This window comes from Nerophis ophidion, linkage group LG18 (assembly GCF_033978795.1).
Source record: "Nerophis ophidion isolate RoL-2023_Sa linkage group LG18, RoL_Noph_v1.0, whole genome shotgun sequence".
In the NCBI taxonomy this organism is placed as follows: domain Eukaryota; kingdom Metazoa; phylum Chordata; class Actinopteri; order Syngnathiformes; family Syngnathidae; genus Nerophis; species Nerophis ophidion.
Window position 1 is genome coordinate 12,553,132 of NC_084628.1, and position 19,154 is coordinate 12,572,285.

Here is a 19,154-nt window from a genome sequence, read left to right on the forward strand (position 1 = left end):
TCATAGTTGGTGAGTTGTATTTTTTATTTGTCTATCTATATATATATATATATATATATATATATATACACATATGTGTGTGTATAGATATATGTACTGAATATATACACAAACATATGTTTAATATATATACGTATATTAGATGTATAGATATATATACACACAAATTATATAAAGATATACGTATGTAAATATAATGTATATATATATATATAGCACACATACATATAAATATATATTTATACACACAAATACATGTTATACACACATGTAGATATATATATATATATATACATACATACAAGTTATACATGTGTGTAATTATATATATATATATATATATATATATATATATATATATATATATATATATATAAAACACACATATGTATAATATATATATATATAAATGATAAACGGGTTGTACTTGTATAGTGCTTTTCTACCTTCAAGGTACTCAAAGCGCTTTGACACTACTTCCACATTTACCCATTCACACACACATTCACACTGATGGAGGGAGCTGCCATGCAAGGCGCTAACCAGCACCCATCAGGAGCAAGGTTGAAGTGTCTTGCTCAAGGACACAACGGATGTGACGAGGTTGGTACTAGGTGGGGATTGAACCAGCGACCCTTGAGTTGCGCACGGCCATTCTTCCACTGCACCACGCCGTTCCTGTATATATACACACACACAAATATATATATATATGTATACATAAATGTTCTACAAATATATGTATGTAAATATATTAACTAAGCAAGTATCATAAATGCTTGCTATTGTTTTGACCCTATGTCTCCCTAGTATATTAAATGTTATTAATATACTAGTAAACAAATAAATGCAATCAATATATTTGTTGGTATTGATTCGTTATAAAACATCTAAATAAGCTTACCATGCTTTTTATTGAACATGTTTTAAAGGTCATTTATATTTCAATGGTGTAGCAGTGTATTTTTTCCATTAAAACTGTTTTTGTCTAATCTAAAAATTAATTCAAATATTATAATAAAAATTTTGAGTAAAATACATGTGGTTATTTTTTGCATTGTTAGATCTTACAAACTGCTGCTCACTGCTTCCCTCACCTCCCAGGAGGTGATCAAGGGTGATGGGTCAAATGAAGAGAATAATTTCGCCACATCTAGTGTGTGTGACAATCATTGGTACTTATTAGGGGCGTGGGGAAAAATCGATTCAAATACGAATCGAATACGTTGTGCGATTCAGAATCGATTCTCATTTTTAAAAAATCTATTTTTTTTAATCAATCCAACAAACCCCTACACAGCAATACCATAACAATGCAATTCAATTCCAAAACCAAACCTGACCCAGCAACACTCAGAACTGCAATAAACAGAGCAATTGAGGAGACACAAACACGACACAGAACCAAAAGTAGTGAAACAAAAATGATTATCAACAACAGTATCAATATTAGTTATAATTTCAGCAAAGCAGTGATTAAAAATCCCTCATTGACATTATCATTAGACATTTATAGAAAAAAAAAAAAAAAGAACAATTGTGTCACAGTGGCTTACACTTGCATCGCATCTCATAAGCTTGACAACTTACTGTGTCCAATGTTTTCACAAAGATAAATCATATTTTTGGTTCGTTTAATAGTTAAAATAAATTTACATTATTGCAATCAGTTGATAAAACATTGTCCTTGACAATTATATGCATGTCAGCAGACTGGGGTACATCCTGCTGAAATCCTATGTATTGAATAAATACAGAATCGTTTTGAATCGGAAAAATATCGTTTTTGAATCGAGAATCGATCCGAAAAAAAAAAAATATCGATATATTATCGAATCGTGACCCCAAGAATCGATATTGAATCGAATCGTGGGACACCAAAAGATTCACAGCCCTAGTACTTATATTGTTAAATGATTATACAATACTTATTGCAATGGCTTAGTACTGCATTCCCCACATATGAATCACTGTCTTTGCCCCATAGACTTAAAATTACATTACATATTTTGATTAAAATAAACACTATTTTCGATCATAATGTGTATTGATTAAAAAATAAACATGTACAATTATACAGGATTTTAAAGTATATATACTTTTAAGTGAATTTATTTTCAATGGCATAGCTGCATAGTCTACCAATTATACCACTGATTTTGTCCCATAGCTTGATGCTCTTCTTTTTTGAAAAACAAACACGTTTGATAAGTGTGTGTGTGTGTGTGTGTGTGGAGGTGGGAGAGTTGTACACAACTCTCGAACAATTACATTCAACAATATTTTTTTCATTTATATTATACTGATTGCTGAAGTGAAATGAAAAAGCAGTCTATGATCAAATTACTGTACTGCAAGTCAACAAAAGGGGTTCAGTCAAGAATTGTACACTGCAAAAAGTTGTACGCCTGCAACAATCTCATGATATCCACTGCAAATTGAGACTAAGACTCAATTCATCAGCATCAAACTATTTAAGATTAAACAGTAAATGTATTTTCATCAGATTTTGGTCGTGTGTGCGTGTGCTGTGGGAGTTTTGGGGCAGGGCGTGTGTTCGGGTCATTGAGGGTAGGGGCTGGGGTGTGCATGGAAGTGGATCCAGCAGCTACCGAAACGAGCAGGCGGTCTTATCTGCACGGCTGCTCCAGAGCAGCAGGAGACGCCAAGCAGATCAAGCAATTAAAGGAGTAATGCCACCACATGCACACTTGTCATAATAATGATAATAATAACAATAAAGCGGGAGAGCCTTCCTCCTTACACCCTGCAAAGGATAGAACTGATTAAGCACTGGATCCGGCTTGGGTACAATTCTGAAAACACAAAGAGGAAATGTTAATATCATAAATAAACATGGTTAGTGTAAATGCAGCTTTACAGGATGGATTTGAGCTTTCCTGGAAGGGTCCAGTTTATGACCTCATAGTGTTAGACGCTACGGGTTTGGATCATCACTTTGTCACGGAGACACCTGGGCAGGGATGCTGAGGGAATGAGAGCAACATGAGATGCGGATCAAAGTCATTCCTATTCTAGGAGGATTGTCCCGGAATAGGAAGGAGGTGCATGGGGGGACTTAACTGCGGCCATGTTTGGGTAACAAGAAACACCTCCACATAATTGCAACGCGTCGACTAGAACAGAGTGGGTGACAAATCCGCGTCAAGCCTTGAAAACATCCTAAATAGAAAGGTCACATGTAGGAGCTGATCATGTGGCGGCGGCTATTATGTTACCGTGGTAATTGGACTTCATTGAATGGATATGCGTGGCGCCACCTGTAGATTACTTCCTAACCCGCAGCACAAGCGTATTAGTTACACAGCGGGACATTTATAGGTGCACACGAGGACATGTGGCACACGCGTCCGCACAATGGTTTGCGCCGGGATGAAACAGGATGCAAGCGTTAAGTCAAAAGATCTTTTATAATCATAATGGTCAGTTAAAACATTCCAAAGTGGTCTTACAAAACCAAGATTTAAAAATTAAAGATTTTTAGAGGAAAAATGTGGTGCTGGTAGATATACATTTTTTTATACCTGAACATTACGTAGCTACTCTGCGCACCAATTAAATAGTTGATAAAAAAGCAGACCAAAAGGCTCTTTTTTGTCTAACATTGTTGTCCTTGGCCTGGTTAAGTATAAATTTAAAAACACTGTAAAAGTAAAGCAAAAAAAAAAAATGTTAAGATGCTAATAACCCTTCTGGGGTCATGTAGAAAACAACCTGAGTATGCTAGAAAATGTCCAAGTGATCACATAAAGAAGTCTTTTTTTTCGGGGTGATTTCTTTGCATCAGTACCGTCTCCACCTACTATCTTGGTAATCACGGTTACCGCCCCGGTCGTCGTAATGCCTGTTGCCGCCCTGACGGCTGCCGCCCCCCCAGGAACTCTGCTGCTGCAGGTAGTTGTTCCTGTGCTGCTGATGGTTGCCCGGGTCGTCCGGGTAGCGCTGGTTTCTACTGCAGCTGTTGGTCTGGGATGGGTAGGGCCAGCTGGGGTTGCCTTCGTGCTGCCTGAAGTTGCCTCCGCCCCCTGCAGGCAGGTGCCTCTGCTTGGAAGAGAAGTCGTCCAGCTGCTGACTCATCATGTTCATCTTGGAACCGAAAAAGACATTTCATAGAAAATAGTTATTCAAAAACATCCCCGATTAAGGTTTTCTTCAAGTTTCAACAAGTCACATTTAATACTTTTAAAAGACCATAGTGAACAAAGAAAAGGACTAGTTGATCCCCATACAGCTGTGCAGGTGTATGTGGCATTTTAGCATATTTTCACTCAGGCTTGTACCAAGTACCAAGACTTTTTAATAATCGTTCAGTTCACTTTCACTACAATGTTTACAAACACTGCTCCTTTTGACTTTGGTCCTGACCCGACCTAATATTATTAAAATGTTAAGACCTTTCATTGTCATATTTAAGACGTTCTATGAGATTTTGATAAACTTTAAAGACATTTTAAAGGCCTTTATTTCAAATGATTGAATTTTCGACTTTTTCAGACACCATAGATACCCCTTGTTATAATATAGAATAGACTCTTTAAAGGTTAATGTGTCTTTAAAGTTCGTCTTCATCACTTGCTTGCTCCACTTTTGAGAACAATTTCAATGGGACTTTCCAAGGTAAATAAAGGTTAAAAAAAAAGTACTCCTATGCTTGCCTTAATTGCATATTTTAATTGCTTCAACTTAAACATATCTGTGGTTCATATCATAAATGTGCGTCTAGGCTGCGGTTGATGTAACTACTTTTGCGGTAGCATTTTTACGTCATTTGAAAGAACTACAGGAGGAGCAAGTATGTCAACACCATTCCATAGACAGACGACAATGGAAGCTAAACCAACAAAATCCGAAGAGGATAAGAAAGAAAAAAGGTGAACACCTTTGTTTGGATTAAAAAAATAGTTTTCGACCTTAAAGAAGGGCTGGTACTAACAAAACTTTAGTTTTTTTCTTTTATTGTCTGTTTTGTATATAAAATATAAGCTTGATATATAAAAAGAAAACATAAGCAAAATCAGCCTTATTTTCGTCTGTGTGTATATACATTTAATTTTAAGAAAAATATAATATAATTTATATCCATCCATCCATTTTTTCTACCACTTGTCTCTCCCAATAGCTTTCTTGGTTACTGCTGCCTCAAAAACATTGGGGTGTATTTTGAAGCAAAATCTAACACCCGTTTGCATTGACCTGATTACTGACTGTTTAACAACCTGAGACTGTTTTCAGGTCTTTAACTGTGGTTAAGATAAAGGAGCATCCATCCATTTTCTACCGCTTATTCCCTTTTGGGGTCGCGGGGAGCGCTGGCGCCTATCTCAGCTACAATCGGGCGGAAGGCGGGGTACACCCTGGACAAGTCGCCACCTCATCGCAGGGCCAACACAGATAGACAGACAACATTCACACTCACATTCACACACTAGGGCCAATTTAGTGTTGCCAATCAACCTATCCCCAGGTGGATGTTTTTGGAAGTGGGAGGAAGCCGGAGTACCCGGAGGGAACCCACGCATTCACGGGGAGAACATGCAAACTCCACACAGAAAGTTCCCGAGCCTGGATTTGAACCCAGGACTGCAGGAACTTCGTATTGTGAGGCAGACGCACTAACCCCTCTGCCACCGTGAAGCCCGATAAAGGAGCATGCGCAACCAAAACAAATTGTGTGATTAATCACATGCAATATCTTGTTATATTTGACAGCCCTAAAAAATGACCTACTACGAGATTTACATGTTTGTCCGTGTCGCACACTATTACTCCTAGCAAGACAAACTTTTACAGTGTGGAAAAATATAAAACAGGCTTCACCACACATCCTAAAATTAAAGCATTGAGCCTTGTCAACTATGCGTCAGTCAACTACAGAGGGGGGATAGGAGCTTTGGTTTGATCATTTTGTTTTTCAGCAAATAGGCTAACCTTGCTGTTAAAATGTGACTAATGTTAGCACTGGAGCTCACATAGGGTAATGGAATTGTTTTTTACATTTTGTCTAGGATTCACATTTATTATGTGAAACAAACACTTTTTATGCATTCTTCTTTGTAATATATGGCAAGTATGAGGTGGCTAACAAAAACAACCATAAAAACATCCACAAAGTGTCAACAACACCATATGTACCTGTCGTGACCTGAATATTAACCAAGTACAGTATTAGCGATATCGTTACTATAAGCACTAACGCAGAAGAAGAGGAACTACTTTTAGCGGGCGCCGTGATCACAGAGAGCTAACTAGCTTATGCAGCTATTGACGTACTGAGCCGGTGAGCTGCTGCATCGCCCTTTGAGTTGGTGAAAGTTAATTTTGGATTATATATAAATCACGCCTCTCACCTGGATGTGGCTATAAACCAATAAATTGGTCAACTTTGACAACCAATTTACTCCCGCAGATTGCAAGAAAGACCCGAAAAGACGCTCGTTTGCCACCCTTTTTTTTCCCAATACCTGATTGGGGATTATGATGAATTCTTTATCCAACGGGGAACATATATATATCACATTACTAGTCATCCCAGTGAGAGCAGACATTGTACGGTAAGTGATTATTTATTGTGTTCGTAGTTTGTGTCGTGTTTAGCATTTAGAAATAGTGATACTTGGTGGATCTACTTAGAAATCAGCTTCTAAAACCTGTAGCTCATCCTCTGTATATTCAGGCTCAAAATTATAAGGTTCTGGATCATCATTTGTCCCAAAATAGTCGTCGATGGCACTCATAAATTCTGCATAACTTAGTAGTAGTTACCGTTGTTAATGATGAGGAAGGAAACAGCGCATGTTGTGATGTGTCTGTGAAACTAATATGCCACCATGCTTAGAATGAGCGAAATATTATAAATATTACTACATTACTATATACTTACAACATGTACCTAAAACGGTGGAGGTTTTTAGAGCGCTAAATCGAATCACATTAGCTCCATTGTTAGCCGACTCTTGCTATAACATTTACGAGTTAGAATGCATAAAAACGGAAAATTGTGTGCTGGTGTTGTCATATAAAGCATGTATTGTGTTGGACAAGCGCAGCAAAGTTAGTGTACATGTAAAAACATGGATAAAGTGCCCAACACTTCTTTGAGCCACACACCATGTCAGACACAGCTCATTGGCAACAAAGCTATAGAGACGGGGCTTACTTAAAGCACTTTTAAACGGTCAATTCCAGCATCAAGGCTAGATTTTGGTTAAGACACTTCCATTACATTAGAATAGTCTAAAAATACTATATATGGGACAAAAGGGTCATTACCATGGCATGCTTCTGCAGATTGTCAGGAGACAAAAAGGACCTTGCTGGAGAGGTGAACTGGGGTGGCATCCTGGAAGAACAAACACAGCCAAATACTTTTTTACCTTGGACACACACAAAAGGTGGGACTGTGACCCTTTAAAAAGATAGTCTCACCTCACGCCGTGGGGATTTGGGGTACTTGTCGGACTTGAATTTCCCGTACTATTGCTATGACTGCTACCTGAGAAGGGGCAAAAATATATAGAATTGTATTAATAACTACGATCATCCTGTACTTCATATTCTATTGCAGATCCATACTAGTGTCACTGTATATCCTCAAATAGAGGCCACACCTGTTCTCATTGTCCACCTGAATAAACGCTGTACCACCAATTGTACACTAGGCGGCAGTAATGACCTTTATGATTCACCATGTATAGGGTTGGGTATCGAGTATCGATCGGAACCAGGACTAACTTTTCGATTCTCCCGGAATCGTTCAAAAGTTAAAATTTCGATTCCTAGTTTCGATACCCAGTCCGCCGACCGGAAAAAAAAAAAAAAAAAAGTCTGCCGACCGGAAGAATAAGCCACTGAACACCAACGAAGAAGCGCCCATCGCCGGAAGTGTTAGCATAGACGAGCCTATGTAGCCGAGCGAGTCAGTCAAGCATGGATAGCGGGCGTCGGCGGTCGAAAGTGTGGCTTTATTTTACAAAAAAAAATGAAATATCGGCGAAATGTAACACGTGCGACAAGACTGTTTCGTGCTTAGGAGGGTGCACGTCAAACATGATGAAGCACCTCCGAGTTCATGGAGTACAAATAAATAAATGGGTGTTCCGTCTTCGACCCTTTAGCACCGACCGTCCTCCTCTGCCTCTGGCTCCGGCTCCGACGCCCAGCCTAGCACCTCGGTGACTGCACTGCAGTCCGAATCCGGTAAGTAAAACAATATTTCGTTCAGAAAGACTGTAGGTTAGCTAGCTCATTTAAAATATCCAAAACTTTTTTTTGACCCTGCTTTTTAAAAGAATCGTAATCGAGAATCGTCAGGAATCGGAATCGAAACAAAGAATCGGAATTGTTCGAATTCAAACGATACCCAACCCTAACCATGTATCACGTTACTATACTCACCTGTAAAGCAAAAAAAAATGTTTCTTAACCATAGGAGGCCCTGGCCCACTGTTGGGCCGCACGCGCCCTCTGTTTTATCAGCTGTGGTCCGTAAGGGCCGCAGTAGTACTCATTTGTAATACACTTCTCCACCACTTGTTGCAGTAATGACAATATCAAACAAAAAAAGAAGTCAGGAGCTAAAGTCGGAAGTTCCTTAAGCGGAAAAATTACTAAAGTGGGGAAGCTATACTTTCATTAGCACTTTATTTTTTATTGAAAGATTTAAGAAACGCACATACACACATACACGACATTGCCAAAAGTATTTGCCCACTGGCCTTGACTCACATATGAACTTGAAGTGCCATCCCATTCCTAATTCCTAAGTGGAAGGTCACATGAAGTTTGGAGCTCTGTAGCTACTGACTGTCCAGAAAGTCGGTGACCTCTTTGCACTATGCGCTTTAGCATCCGCTGAACCTTCTCTGTCAGTTTACGTGGCATATTAATTACTTCGTGGCTGAGTTGCTGTTGTTTCCAAACTCTTTCATTTTCTTATAATAAAGCAGACAGTTGACTTTGGAATATTTAGGAGGGAGGAAATTTCACGACTGGATTTGTTGCACAGCTGGCATCCACGCTGGAAATCACTGAGCTCCCGAGCGCTGCCCATTCTTTCACAAATGTTTGTAGAAACAGTCTCCATGCCTCAGTGCTTGATTTTATAAACCTGTGGCCGGGCCAAGTGATTAGGACACTTGATTCTGATCATTGGGATGGGTGGCCAAATACTTTTATATACACAAATATAATTGAATCCAATTGAAATCAAGAGTAAGCGTACGACTTCAGAGTTAATATTTGAATAGGCCCCAGGCCCCTCTGTAATGGAAAAGTTGGGCCACGGGGTCAAAAAGGTTATGAACCCTGAGTTGAAGTACAAAGTGGTTGATTATGGATCAGATGAAATGTCATAATACTCTACAGGTAAAATTGAATACTGTGTAAACACTATTGATTTTATTGCAATTCAAGTTCAAATGCAAAACTAATATGTTTATAAACTCATTGCATACAAAGTGAAATATGTCAAGCTTGTATTTGTTAAAATTTTGATGATCAATGTGTACAATTTTCGAAAATCCACATTTCTGGGACATTCTTTTGTAAGTTTTTTATAGGCTGTAAGCCGCAATCATTAAAAGTATATCAAAAGAAGTCTTGAAATATCTTGAGTTGCATGTTATGAGCCCATGTCATATATTAGTTTCACCTTCCAAATCTAATTGCTGGACTAAATAAACCTTTGCACAATATTCAAATGTTTTGAGTTTCTGTATGTGCACAAAACAGAGGCTCTCACATCTGCAGCATCGACACCGAAACACCTTAATCTTCTTAGGAGACTAGGTCGCTGTGAACATTTGTTGGAGATAACATCTGTTTTCAGAGAAGCTCAGATGACTATCAAAGATTTATTAGATATGTACATTTCTCCACAGTTTCAAAAAGCCATCAAGTGAAACTGGTTTGATTGTCATTTTTTGTGTAAAGCAAACAAAGTCCATTGTTTTCCACACATTCATTATAAACTGGCCTTCAAGAGCCTTAGTATGGGCAAGATATCAGGCCTCATCAGTAGAGTCCAATTCATTAAGCAAGCCAACTAAGGCTTCAGTTTAAAATTGTTATTGGAAGTGCAAATTCCTTAAAAAAGGGAAAAGAGCAAAGGTGAAAGGACACTACTCTTTGGGCAGACGGTACTTATGCTCTCCTGACAGATGGTTGTACCCCATTACTTCTTAGAGGCAAACTATAGAGTTCACCACTTTGTTCAACAATATATCAACCAACACTCTATCCATAGTTTTACATACTGTGGAGGCTATGGCAATGTGTTTATTAGTTTTAGTACAACCTTGTATTTAAGCAAAATATGAATTAAATTGTCATCAGATTTTCCGACAGGCGGTCTTTGTAAACCCCTGGGATGTATCCATATCAACAATCCAGCGTCCAGTTAAGTCGTGAGGGACTGTCAGCATATTGCTGTATGGTAGGCACGTAATCAAAAAAATTGCAAACGTTTTCGATCGCATAATTGAGGTGTTTTTCTCAGACTTTTCAAAAGCCAAACACGATCAGATTAAGGTGTTTTGTTGTAGCATGCTTATTTTGACCCAAATTTGAGAAATCAGATTTAATGCATGGAAGTTTAATTATTGAAATTACTGCTTGGTAGGGCTGCACGATTAATCGACATCAAAGTGTTAATTAGGACTATTACGTAACCCTCGTAATAGCCCTTTAATAGGGACCCAAAACTAGTTTTGCATTGAATATTAAACAAGCAAGGCTTATATAACTTCATAGTGACACGCAAAATCAAGTTTTGTTGGTACGGGGGGTGTATATTGTAGCGTACCGGAAGAGTTAGTGCTGCAAGGGATTCTGGGTATTCGTTCTGTTGTGATACGGTGCGGAGGTTCTCCCGAAATGTGTTTGTCATTCTTGTTTGGTATGGGTTCCCAGTGTGGTGTAACAGTGTTAAAGTTGTTTATACCGCCACCCTCAGTGTGACCTGTATGGCTGTTGACCAAGTATGACTTGCATTCACTTGTGTGTGTGTGTGTGTAGAAGCCGCATATACTACGTGACTGGGCCGGCACGCTGTTTGTATGGAGGAAAAGCGGACGTGACGACAGGTTGTAGAGGATGCTAAAAGCAGTACCTGTAAGGCACGCCCCCAATATTGTTGTCCGGGTGGAAATTCGGAAGAATGGTTGCCCCGGGAGATTTTCGGGAGGGTTGGCAAATATGAAAATTAGCGTTGAATACGGTGATACAGCGGCACTGCCACTGTGTAATACCGGCAGGCCAACTCTAATGTTAATTTATTATTGCCTCAAGGGCCAAATGAAATTACACGGCGGGCCAAATTTGGCCCACGGGCCAGAGTTTGACACCCATGCTCTACGCCGTCACCGACATATGAGTGACAGGCATGATCACCAATCAGAATTTCTGAGCTATGCGTTTGTTTGTTTCTCGCTTCAAACAGGGAGAAAGAGGTTTCGCACTTTGCATCGCTCTAAGCGCCTAAGTGTGTTTATTTATGAGTAGATTTAACTGAACACAGTGACCCCTCTTTTTTGTCATTCACAATATTTGTCTTGCCGGTGTGTGGAGAGCAGGGCGCTAGCTTTACAAACACAGGAGGCACGTGGGACAGTCTCCCTACTCGCTGCAAAGTAACACAAATTAGAAAGATAAAAAATATGACAAAAATGTCGAGCTTCAAATCAAATGTGCATTATTAGCCAATCAACATGGATAAACAAACGAGAATACTGCGATCACGGGATGGCAATAAACAAAAAGACAACATCCGACCTAGTTTTTTCAACTGGGAAAAAAATACACTCTTAGATTTTCAATATTTATTTCAGTTCAATTTTTGCTTACAGAAATTAGTCCCATTTTATTGTTTATTTAGGATAAAGTTATTTAGCTTCTGATTACAGTCCAATAGTAAACAATTATACAGTAGTGAGATATAAGTGTATACCCTTTTAAATAGTTACTTGCTTCATTATTAAAATAATCATATACTATGATTACATTATAAACAATATAGTCTTTATGGATTTTTTATTCAGTTTAAGAGTAAACGTGACAAACGTACGGCCCGAGGGCTGGATCAGGCCCGCGAACAGGTTTTATCCGGACAGCAGGATGAGTTTGCTAAGTATAATAATCAACCTGAAAATATTGAATGAAAGAAACTGCTATTCTAAATGTGTCCACTGGATGTCACAATAGTAATTATTTGCATCTTTGTAGATCAGTGGTGTCAAAGTCAAGGCCCGCGGGCCGGAATGAATTATCTACGGCCCCCAGGATTATATATGATTAGTATTAGAACCGGCCCGCAGGCCACAGCCGCCTGCTGCTGTTTTGCACGCACCAATACCCAATCAGTGTTGCCGTTAGGAATTTTGATGGGGTCCCAGAGACCCCATCAACTCATAAAAATGGGATCCCGCAGTAAATTTTTGGGGTCCCACTTTTTTGTAACAGTTTTGAAAACAAATGATAAATGTATGCATTATCTTGTTATATCTCACATTCTATATTGTGTTTTGGAAAAAGGAAGTCCATCCATCCATCCATTTCTACCGCTTATTCCCTTTCGGGGTCACGGGGGGCGCTGGCGCCTATCTCAGCTACAATCGGGCGGAAGGCGGGGTACACCCTGGACAAGTCGCCACCTCATCGCAGGGCCAACACAGATGGACAGACAACATTCACACTCACACACTAGGGGCAATTTAGTGTTGCCAATCAACCTATCCCCAGGTGCATGTCTTGGGAAGTGGGAGGAAGCCGGAGTACCCGGAGGGAACCCACGCATTCACGGGGAGAACATGCAAACTCCACACAGAAAGATCCCGAGCCTGGATTTGAACCCAGGACTGCAGGACCTTCGTATTGTGAGGCAGACGCACTAACCCCTCTGCCACCGTGAAGCCGAAAAAGGAAGTCATAAACTATAATTAATTTAAAAAATAATACAAAAGTAGACTACTTTTTATGCATATGTAAATGTATTCAGTTATAAACATTCATTCACTTTCTTCTCTCCTTCCATGATCAAAATGTCAACACTGTCGGTAGTTTGTTCTATATTTATATTCTAAAATGTTCAGAATGTATTTGTTCTATTTTTGGCCAAAGTAAGATATAGAAAACAATCTGAAGTGGTCTTTATTGTTATGTTTTTGGACATTACTATTTGCCGTAGTTATAAAGCAATGCGTGATGGGAATCCGGATGTTGTGTGTCAGTGTATTAACGTGCCGGCTGGAATAAACACATACTGAGAAATAGCTCCGTGCCTGCCTACTTTATGGGCTCTAGATAAACCTATGGATAACGGAGACATAAAATAGTCTCCTTTTCGGATGAGAGAGGATTTTAAAGGCAGTGCCTTTAAGGCACACCCCCAATATTGTTGTCCGGCTGGAAATCGGGAGAATTTCGGGAGAATGGTTGCCCCGATCCTGAAATTCAGGAGTCCCTCGGGAAAATCGGGAGGGTTGGCAAGTATGATGCGCTGCCGGACGTAGGCGGTCTTAAACTGTGGCGTTGTGTGTGTACACGGATGAGGTTAAGGGGGATTTACCCTAGATCAGTGGTTCTCAACCTTTTTTCAGGGATGTACCCCCTGTGAACATTTTTTTAATTCAAGTACCCCCTAATCAGAGCAATACATTTTTGGTTGCAAAAAAGAGATAAAGAAGTAAAATACAGCACTATGTTATCAGTTTCTGATTTATTAAATTGTGTAACAGTGCAAAATATTGCTCATTTGTAGTGATCTTTCTTGAACTATTTGGAAAAAAAGACATAAAAATAACTAAAAACTTGTTGAAAAGTAAACAAGTGATTCAATTCTAAATAAAGATGTCTACACATAGAAGTAATCATCAACTTAAAGTGCCCTCTTTGGGGATTGTAAAAGAGATCCATCTGGATTCATGAACTTAAAGGCCTACTGAAATGATATTTTCTCATTTAAACGGGGATAGCAGGTCCATTCTATGCGTCATACTTGATCATTTCGCGATATTGCCATATTTTTGCTGAAAGGATTTAGTAGAGAACATCGACGATAAAGTTTGCAACTTTCGGTCGCTAATAAAAAAGCCTTGCCTGTACCGGAAGTAGCAGACGATGTGCGCGTGACGTCACGTGTTGTGGAGCTCTTCACATCCTCATATTGTTTACAATCATGCCCACCAGCAGCGAGAGCGATTTGGACCGAGCAAGCAACGATTTCCCCAATAATTTGAGCGAGGATGAAAGATTTGTGGATGAGGAGAGTGAGAGTGAAGGACTAGAGAGAGAGAAAAAAAAGGTGAGGGCAGTGGGAGCGATTCAGATGTTATTAGACACATTTACTATGATAATTCTGGAAAATCCCTTACCTGCTTAATGTGTTACTAGTGTTTTAGTGAGATCATATGGTACCTGAAGGTCGGAGGAGTGTGGCCACGGGTGTGGTGACCGCCAGTGTATCCGGCGGGAGGGGGTAAGAGAGTCCGCAGCTGCAAGAGGACGCAAGCTCCGCTCATGTCTACGGTAAGAGCCGACCTATTACCACAATTTTCTCACCGAAACATGCCGGTTGACATAAGCAGAGGACCATGTTCGCTTGACAGCTCTGTCCCATATTAAAGCTTCACCTTCGGGAACCTAAACTTGGAAACACCGGCTGTGTTTGTGTTGCTAAAGTCAGCTGCAATACACCGCTTCCCACCTACATCTTTCTTCTTTGACTTCTCCATTATTAATTAGAGTTGGGTTTCGAGTATCGATTGGAACCAGGAATAACTTTCCGGTTTTTCCCGGAATCGTTCAAAAGTTTAAATTTGGATTCCTAGTTTCGATACCCAGTCTGCCGACCGGAAAAAAATAAGTCAGCCGAACCGGAAGAAGAAGCCGCTGAACACCAACGAAGATGCGCCCACCGCCGGAAATGTTATCATAGCCGAGCCTATCTAGCCGAGCGAGTCAGTCAGTGTGGCTTTTTTTTACAAAAAAAAAATGAAATATCGGCGAAATGTAACACGTGCGACAGGACTGTTTCGTGCTTAGGAGGGTGCACGTCGAACATGATGAAGCACCTCCGAGTTCATGGAGTACAAATAAATGCGTGTCCCGTCTTCGAAAGGAGACACTATCTGTCCAGAATGCTCACGCATCTTGCCTGAGAAGGCGGATATGGTCATTTTCCTAAACAAGAACTGTCACTGATTTTATACTGTACCTGCTGCTAATCTTGACTGGGTTTTGAAAGTTGTTCTTATTGTTTATTTGCTTTTCTGCACCAGGTTAGCCCATCAGTGGGAGCACGGTAACATGTTTAAGTACCTGCAGCATCATACACTTGTGTGGAAATGTGTTTTCAAGAGGTTTCCTGCACCATCATACACTTATGTGTAAACGTGTTTTCATGAGGTTTTCAAAAATAAAGCTCTATTGATGAAAGTGTACCCCTGTAAAAATGTATTCATAATTTATAATATTTATATTCAAGTTCATAGATTTGATATTTATATTCTAGTTGAAAACAGCCCTGTGAGGAATTTATACTAAAGTTCATAAAAAGTTGATAGAATTAAAATTGATGGAGAATGTCGGACTATTTCATTCAGAAAGACTGTAGGTTAGCTAGCTCATTTAAAATATCCAAAACTTTTTTTTGACCCTGCCTTTTTTTTTTTTTTTTAAAGAAAGAATTGGTATCGAGAATCGTCAGGAATCGGAATCAAAACAAAGAATCGGAATCGTTCAAATGACAGCTACAGGAGGAGGTCCCATAATCCACTGAAGTCTCCGGTAAGAGCCGACTTAATATCACAATTTTCCCATCCAAAAACTTGGTTGACGTAGAGAAACATGTTCGCTTGACCGCTCTATGTTAAAGCTTCACAACAAACAAGGAAACACCGGCTGTGTTTCGGTTGCTAAAGGCAGCTGTAATCCACCGCTTTCCACCCACAGCATTCTTATTTATAGTCTCCGTTATTAACTGAACAAATTGCAAAAGATTCAGCAACACAGATGTCCAGAATGCCGTGTAATTATGCGATGAAAGGAGACTACTTCTAGCCGTGAGCGGTGCTGGAAGAATTGCAAAAGATTCAGCAACACAGATGTCCAGAATGCCGTGTAATTATGCGATGAAAAGAGACGACTTCTAGCCGTGAGCGGTGCTGGAAGAACATGTCCGCTACAACCGGTGACGTCACGCGTCATCATTCCGCGACATTTTCAACAGGATACTTCGCGGGAAATTTAAAATTCCAATTTAGTAAACTAACCCGCCGTATTGGCATGTGTTGCAATGTTAATATTTCACCATTGATATATAAACTATCAGACTGCGTGGTCGGTAGTAGTGGGTTTCAGTAGGCCTTTAAACGGGGCCTAAGGCTGCTAGTTGAACGCTGTCAGTGAGTGGAGAAGAGCTGCATATTGCCGTGTTCTGCCATTGTGATGCGTTCAAGGCACAGCCAAGAGAGATATTCCCGCTCCTTAATTAGCATCTTAATAAGTTGCACCTGCCTACAGTCCTAACACGTTCACCTTGTTACCGAATTAAACAAACGTGTACATGCAATTGGAAGAAAAAAACAAGGTGATGTGTTTAATGTCCAAAAGAGCAGCCTAAAGACGTCATACCTGCAACACATTCTGTAGTTTGTAAGCCTTACCTGAGCGGAACTGCACATGTATTGATCTCCCGAACAACGACCACCCGTTAAGCAGCAGCACGGCATAGGGCACCGACACTTCGTGTTTGTACACAGCGAAACCGAAATTCTTCGGCTTGCCATCCATGTCTTTGGGGATCTTTGTTTTGATCAGAGGTCCTGCCTGCTGAGAGAAGCTGGTTAAAAGGCTATACGCATGTATAATGCATGTACACCGCTTGTTAGCTGACACAAATACACATGTTGCCACTTAATATTATTTGTATAATTGGAGAATAACTCTACTGTTGCGTTTGAGTGCGTTTATTTACGCCGTCCGGTGACGCTAAGAGTTAGCACTTGCTGCTACCGAGCTACGCTAGCCCGAAAGACATCACCTGCAAGAACAGCTCGAATAAGAGCTCCTCTGTCACCCTTGCATCCAAGTTCCTGATAAAAACCGTTCGATCACGTTCCTCTTCGATCCCCATTTGTATGTATTTTTTGTCACGTCCGGCAGATTTTTTTTCCCCACGTCGATGGTCGCTCGAGCTTTACTCTGATTAAAAAAAAACAACCCCTGGCTAGGCCCGTGACGTCATAGCTACACGTCGTAATGCTTTCAATTCAAACGAAACAAGGGCGGGGTTTTTGTTGCTTTACGGCAGTTGCGTCCATTTTCGACCCGGTGTTGCTGCCATCTAGCGGCACAAAATAAGATTTTCTGGAAATGTATTTTTAAAATTAATTGATGTTTTATGGCAGTGGTCCCCAACCTTTTTGTGTCCGCAGACCGGTCAACGCTTAATAATTTGTCCCACGGCCCGGGTGGGAAGGGGGCGAGGGGGAAGCCTTGTTTTTTTTTTGTTTTCTTTGTCATTAAAAAGGGACGTTTTTGTCATGAAAAAGGGAGGTTTTTGTGGTTGGTGCACTACCATGAATTGATTAACGTGGACCCCGACTTAAACAAGTTGAAAAACTTATTCGGGTGTTACCATTTAGTGGTCAATTGTACGAAATATGTACTGAACTGTGCAATCTACTAATAAAAGGATCTATCAAAATCTATCAAAAATTGTAAGTGTATATTGTGTTTTTTATGTTGATTTAATAAAAATAAAAAAAACTATATATATATATATATATATATATATATATATATATATATATATACATATTTTTTTTTTTGTTTGTTTTTAAATAAAAATGAATAAAAAATGTTTCTGCGGGCCGGTGGTTGGGGACTCTGTTTTATGGCATCCATCCATCCATCCATCCATTTTCTACCGCTTATTCCCTTTTGGGGTTGCGGGGGTCACTGGCGCCTATCTCAGCTACAATCGGGTGGAGGGCGGAGTACACCCTGGACAAGTCGCCACCTCATCGCAGGGCCAAGTGGTTCTCAAATGGGGGCACACGTACCCCTGGGGGTAATTGAAGGTATGCCAAGGGGTACGTGAGTTTTTTTTAAAATATTCTAAAAATAGCAAAAATTAAAAAATCCTTTATAAACATATTTATTGAAAAATAGCAATAATTCAAAAATCCTTTATAAATGTATTTATTGAATAATACTTCAACAAAATAAACTGTGAAAAGAAATGCAACAATGTTCAACAATTCAGTGTTGACGGCTAGATTTTTTTGTGGACATGTTCCATGAATATTGATGTTAAAGAGTTAATTTTTGTGAAGGAATGTTTAGAATTAAGTTCATGAATCCAGATGCATCTCTATTACAATCTCCAAAGAGGGCACTTTAAGTTGATGATTACTTTTATCTTTATTTATAATTGAATCACTTGTTTATTTTTCAACAAGTTTTTAGTTTGTTTTATATCTTTTTTTCCAAATAGTTCAAGAAAGACCACTACAAATGAGCAATATTTTGCACTGTTATACAATTTAATAAATCAGAAACTGATGACATAGTGCTGTATTTTACTTTTTTTATCTCCTTTTCTTAACCAAAAATGCTTTGCTCTGATTAGGGGGTACTTTAATTAAAAATTTGTTCACAGGGGGTACATCACTGAAAAAAGGTTGAGAACCACTGTTTTATGGAAGAGTTTTCAACCTGTTTTGAGCCAAAGCACATTTTTTGCATTGGAAAAATCTGGAGGAAACACCACCAGCAAAAATCATTAAAAAACGAAACTCAGTTGACAGTAAAAAGTCGTTGTTGGATGTGACTTTAAACCACAGGTGTCAAACTCAAGGCCCGGGGGTCAAATCTGGCCCGCCATTTTATTTCATTGGCCCGCGAAGGCCTGGAAATAATATAAATCAACATACTTGCCGACCCTCCCGATTTTCCAGGGAAACTCCCGAATTTCAGTGCCCCTCCCAAAAATCTACCGGGGCTACCATTCTCCCGAATTTCTCCCGACTTCCACAACAATATTGGGGGCGTGCCTTAAAGGCACTACCTTTAGCGTCCTCCCTCACCTGAAAAGGAGACTATTATATATGTCTCCGTTATCCATACTTTTTTCT

At 39.6% G+C, this 19,154-nt stretch overlaps 1 protein-coding gene across 1 annotated transcript; it reads right to left on the reverse strand.

Moving 5' to 3' along the window:
- Nucleotides 1-3,412: 3,412 nt before the first annotated feature.
- rbm7 (RNA binding motif protein 7) lies at nt 3,413-17,274 on the reverse strand. Its single transcript, XM_061878754.1, has 5 exons — nt 17,057-17,274; nt 16,680-16,842; nt 7,447-7,513; nt 7,291-7,360; nt 3,413-4,107 (listed from the first exon to the last, which is right to left on the reverse strand). The coding sequence occupies exons 1-5, from the start codon at nt 17,147-17,149 to the stop codon at nt 3,805-3,807; spliced, it is 696 nt and encodes a 231-aa protein (XP_061734738.1). The 5' UTR covers nt 17,150-17,274; the 3' UTR covers nt 3,413-3,804.
- Between the last annotated feature and the right edge of the window lie 1,880 nt (nt 17,275-19,154).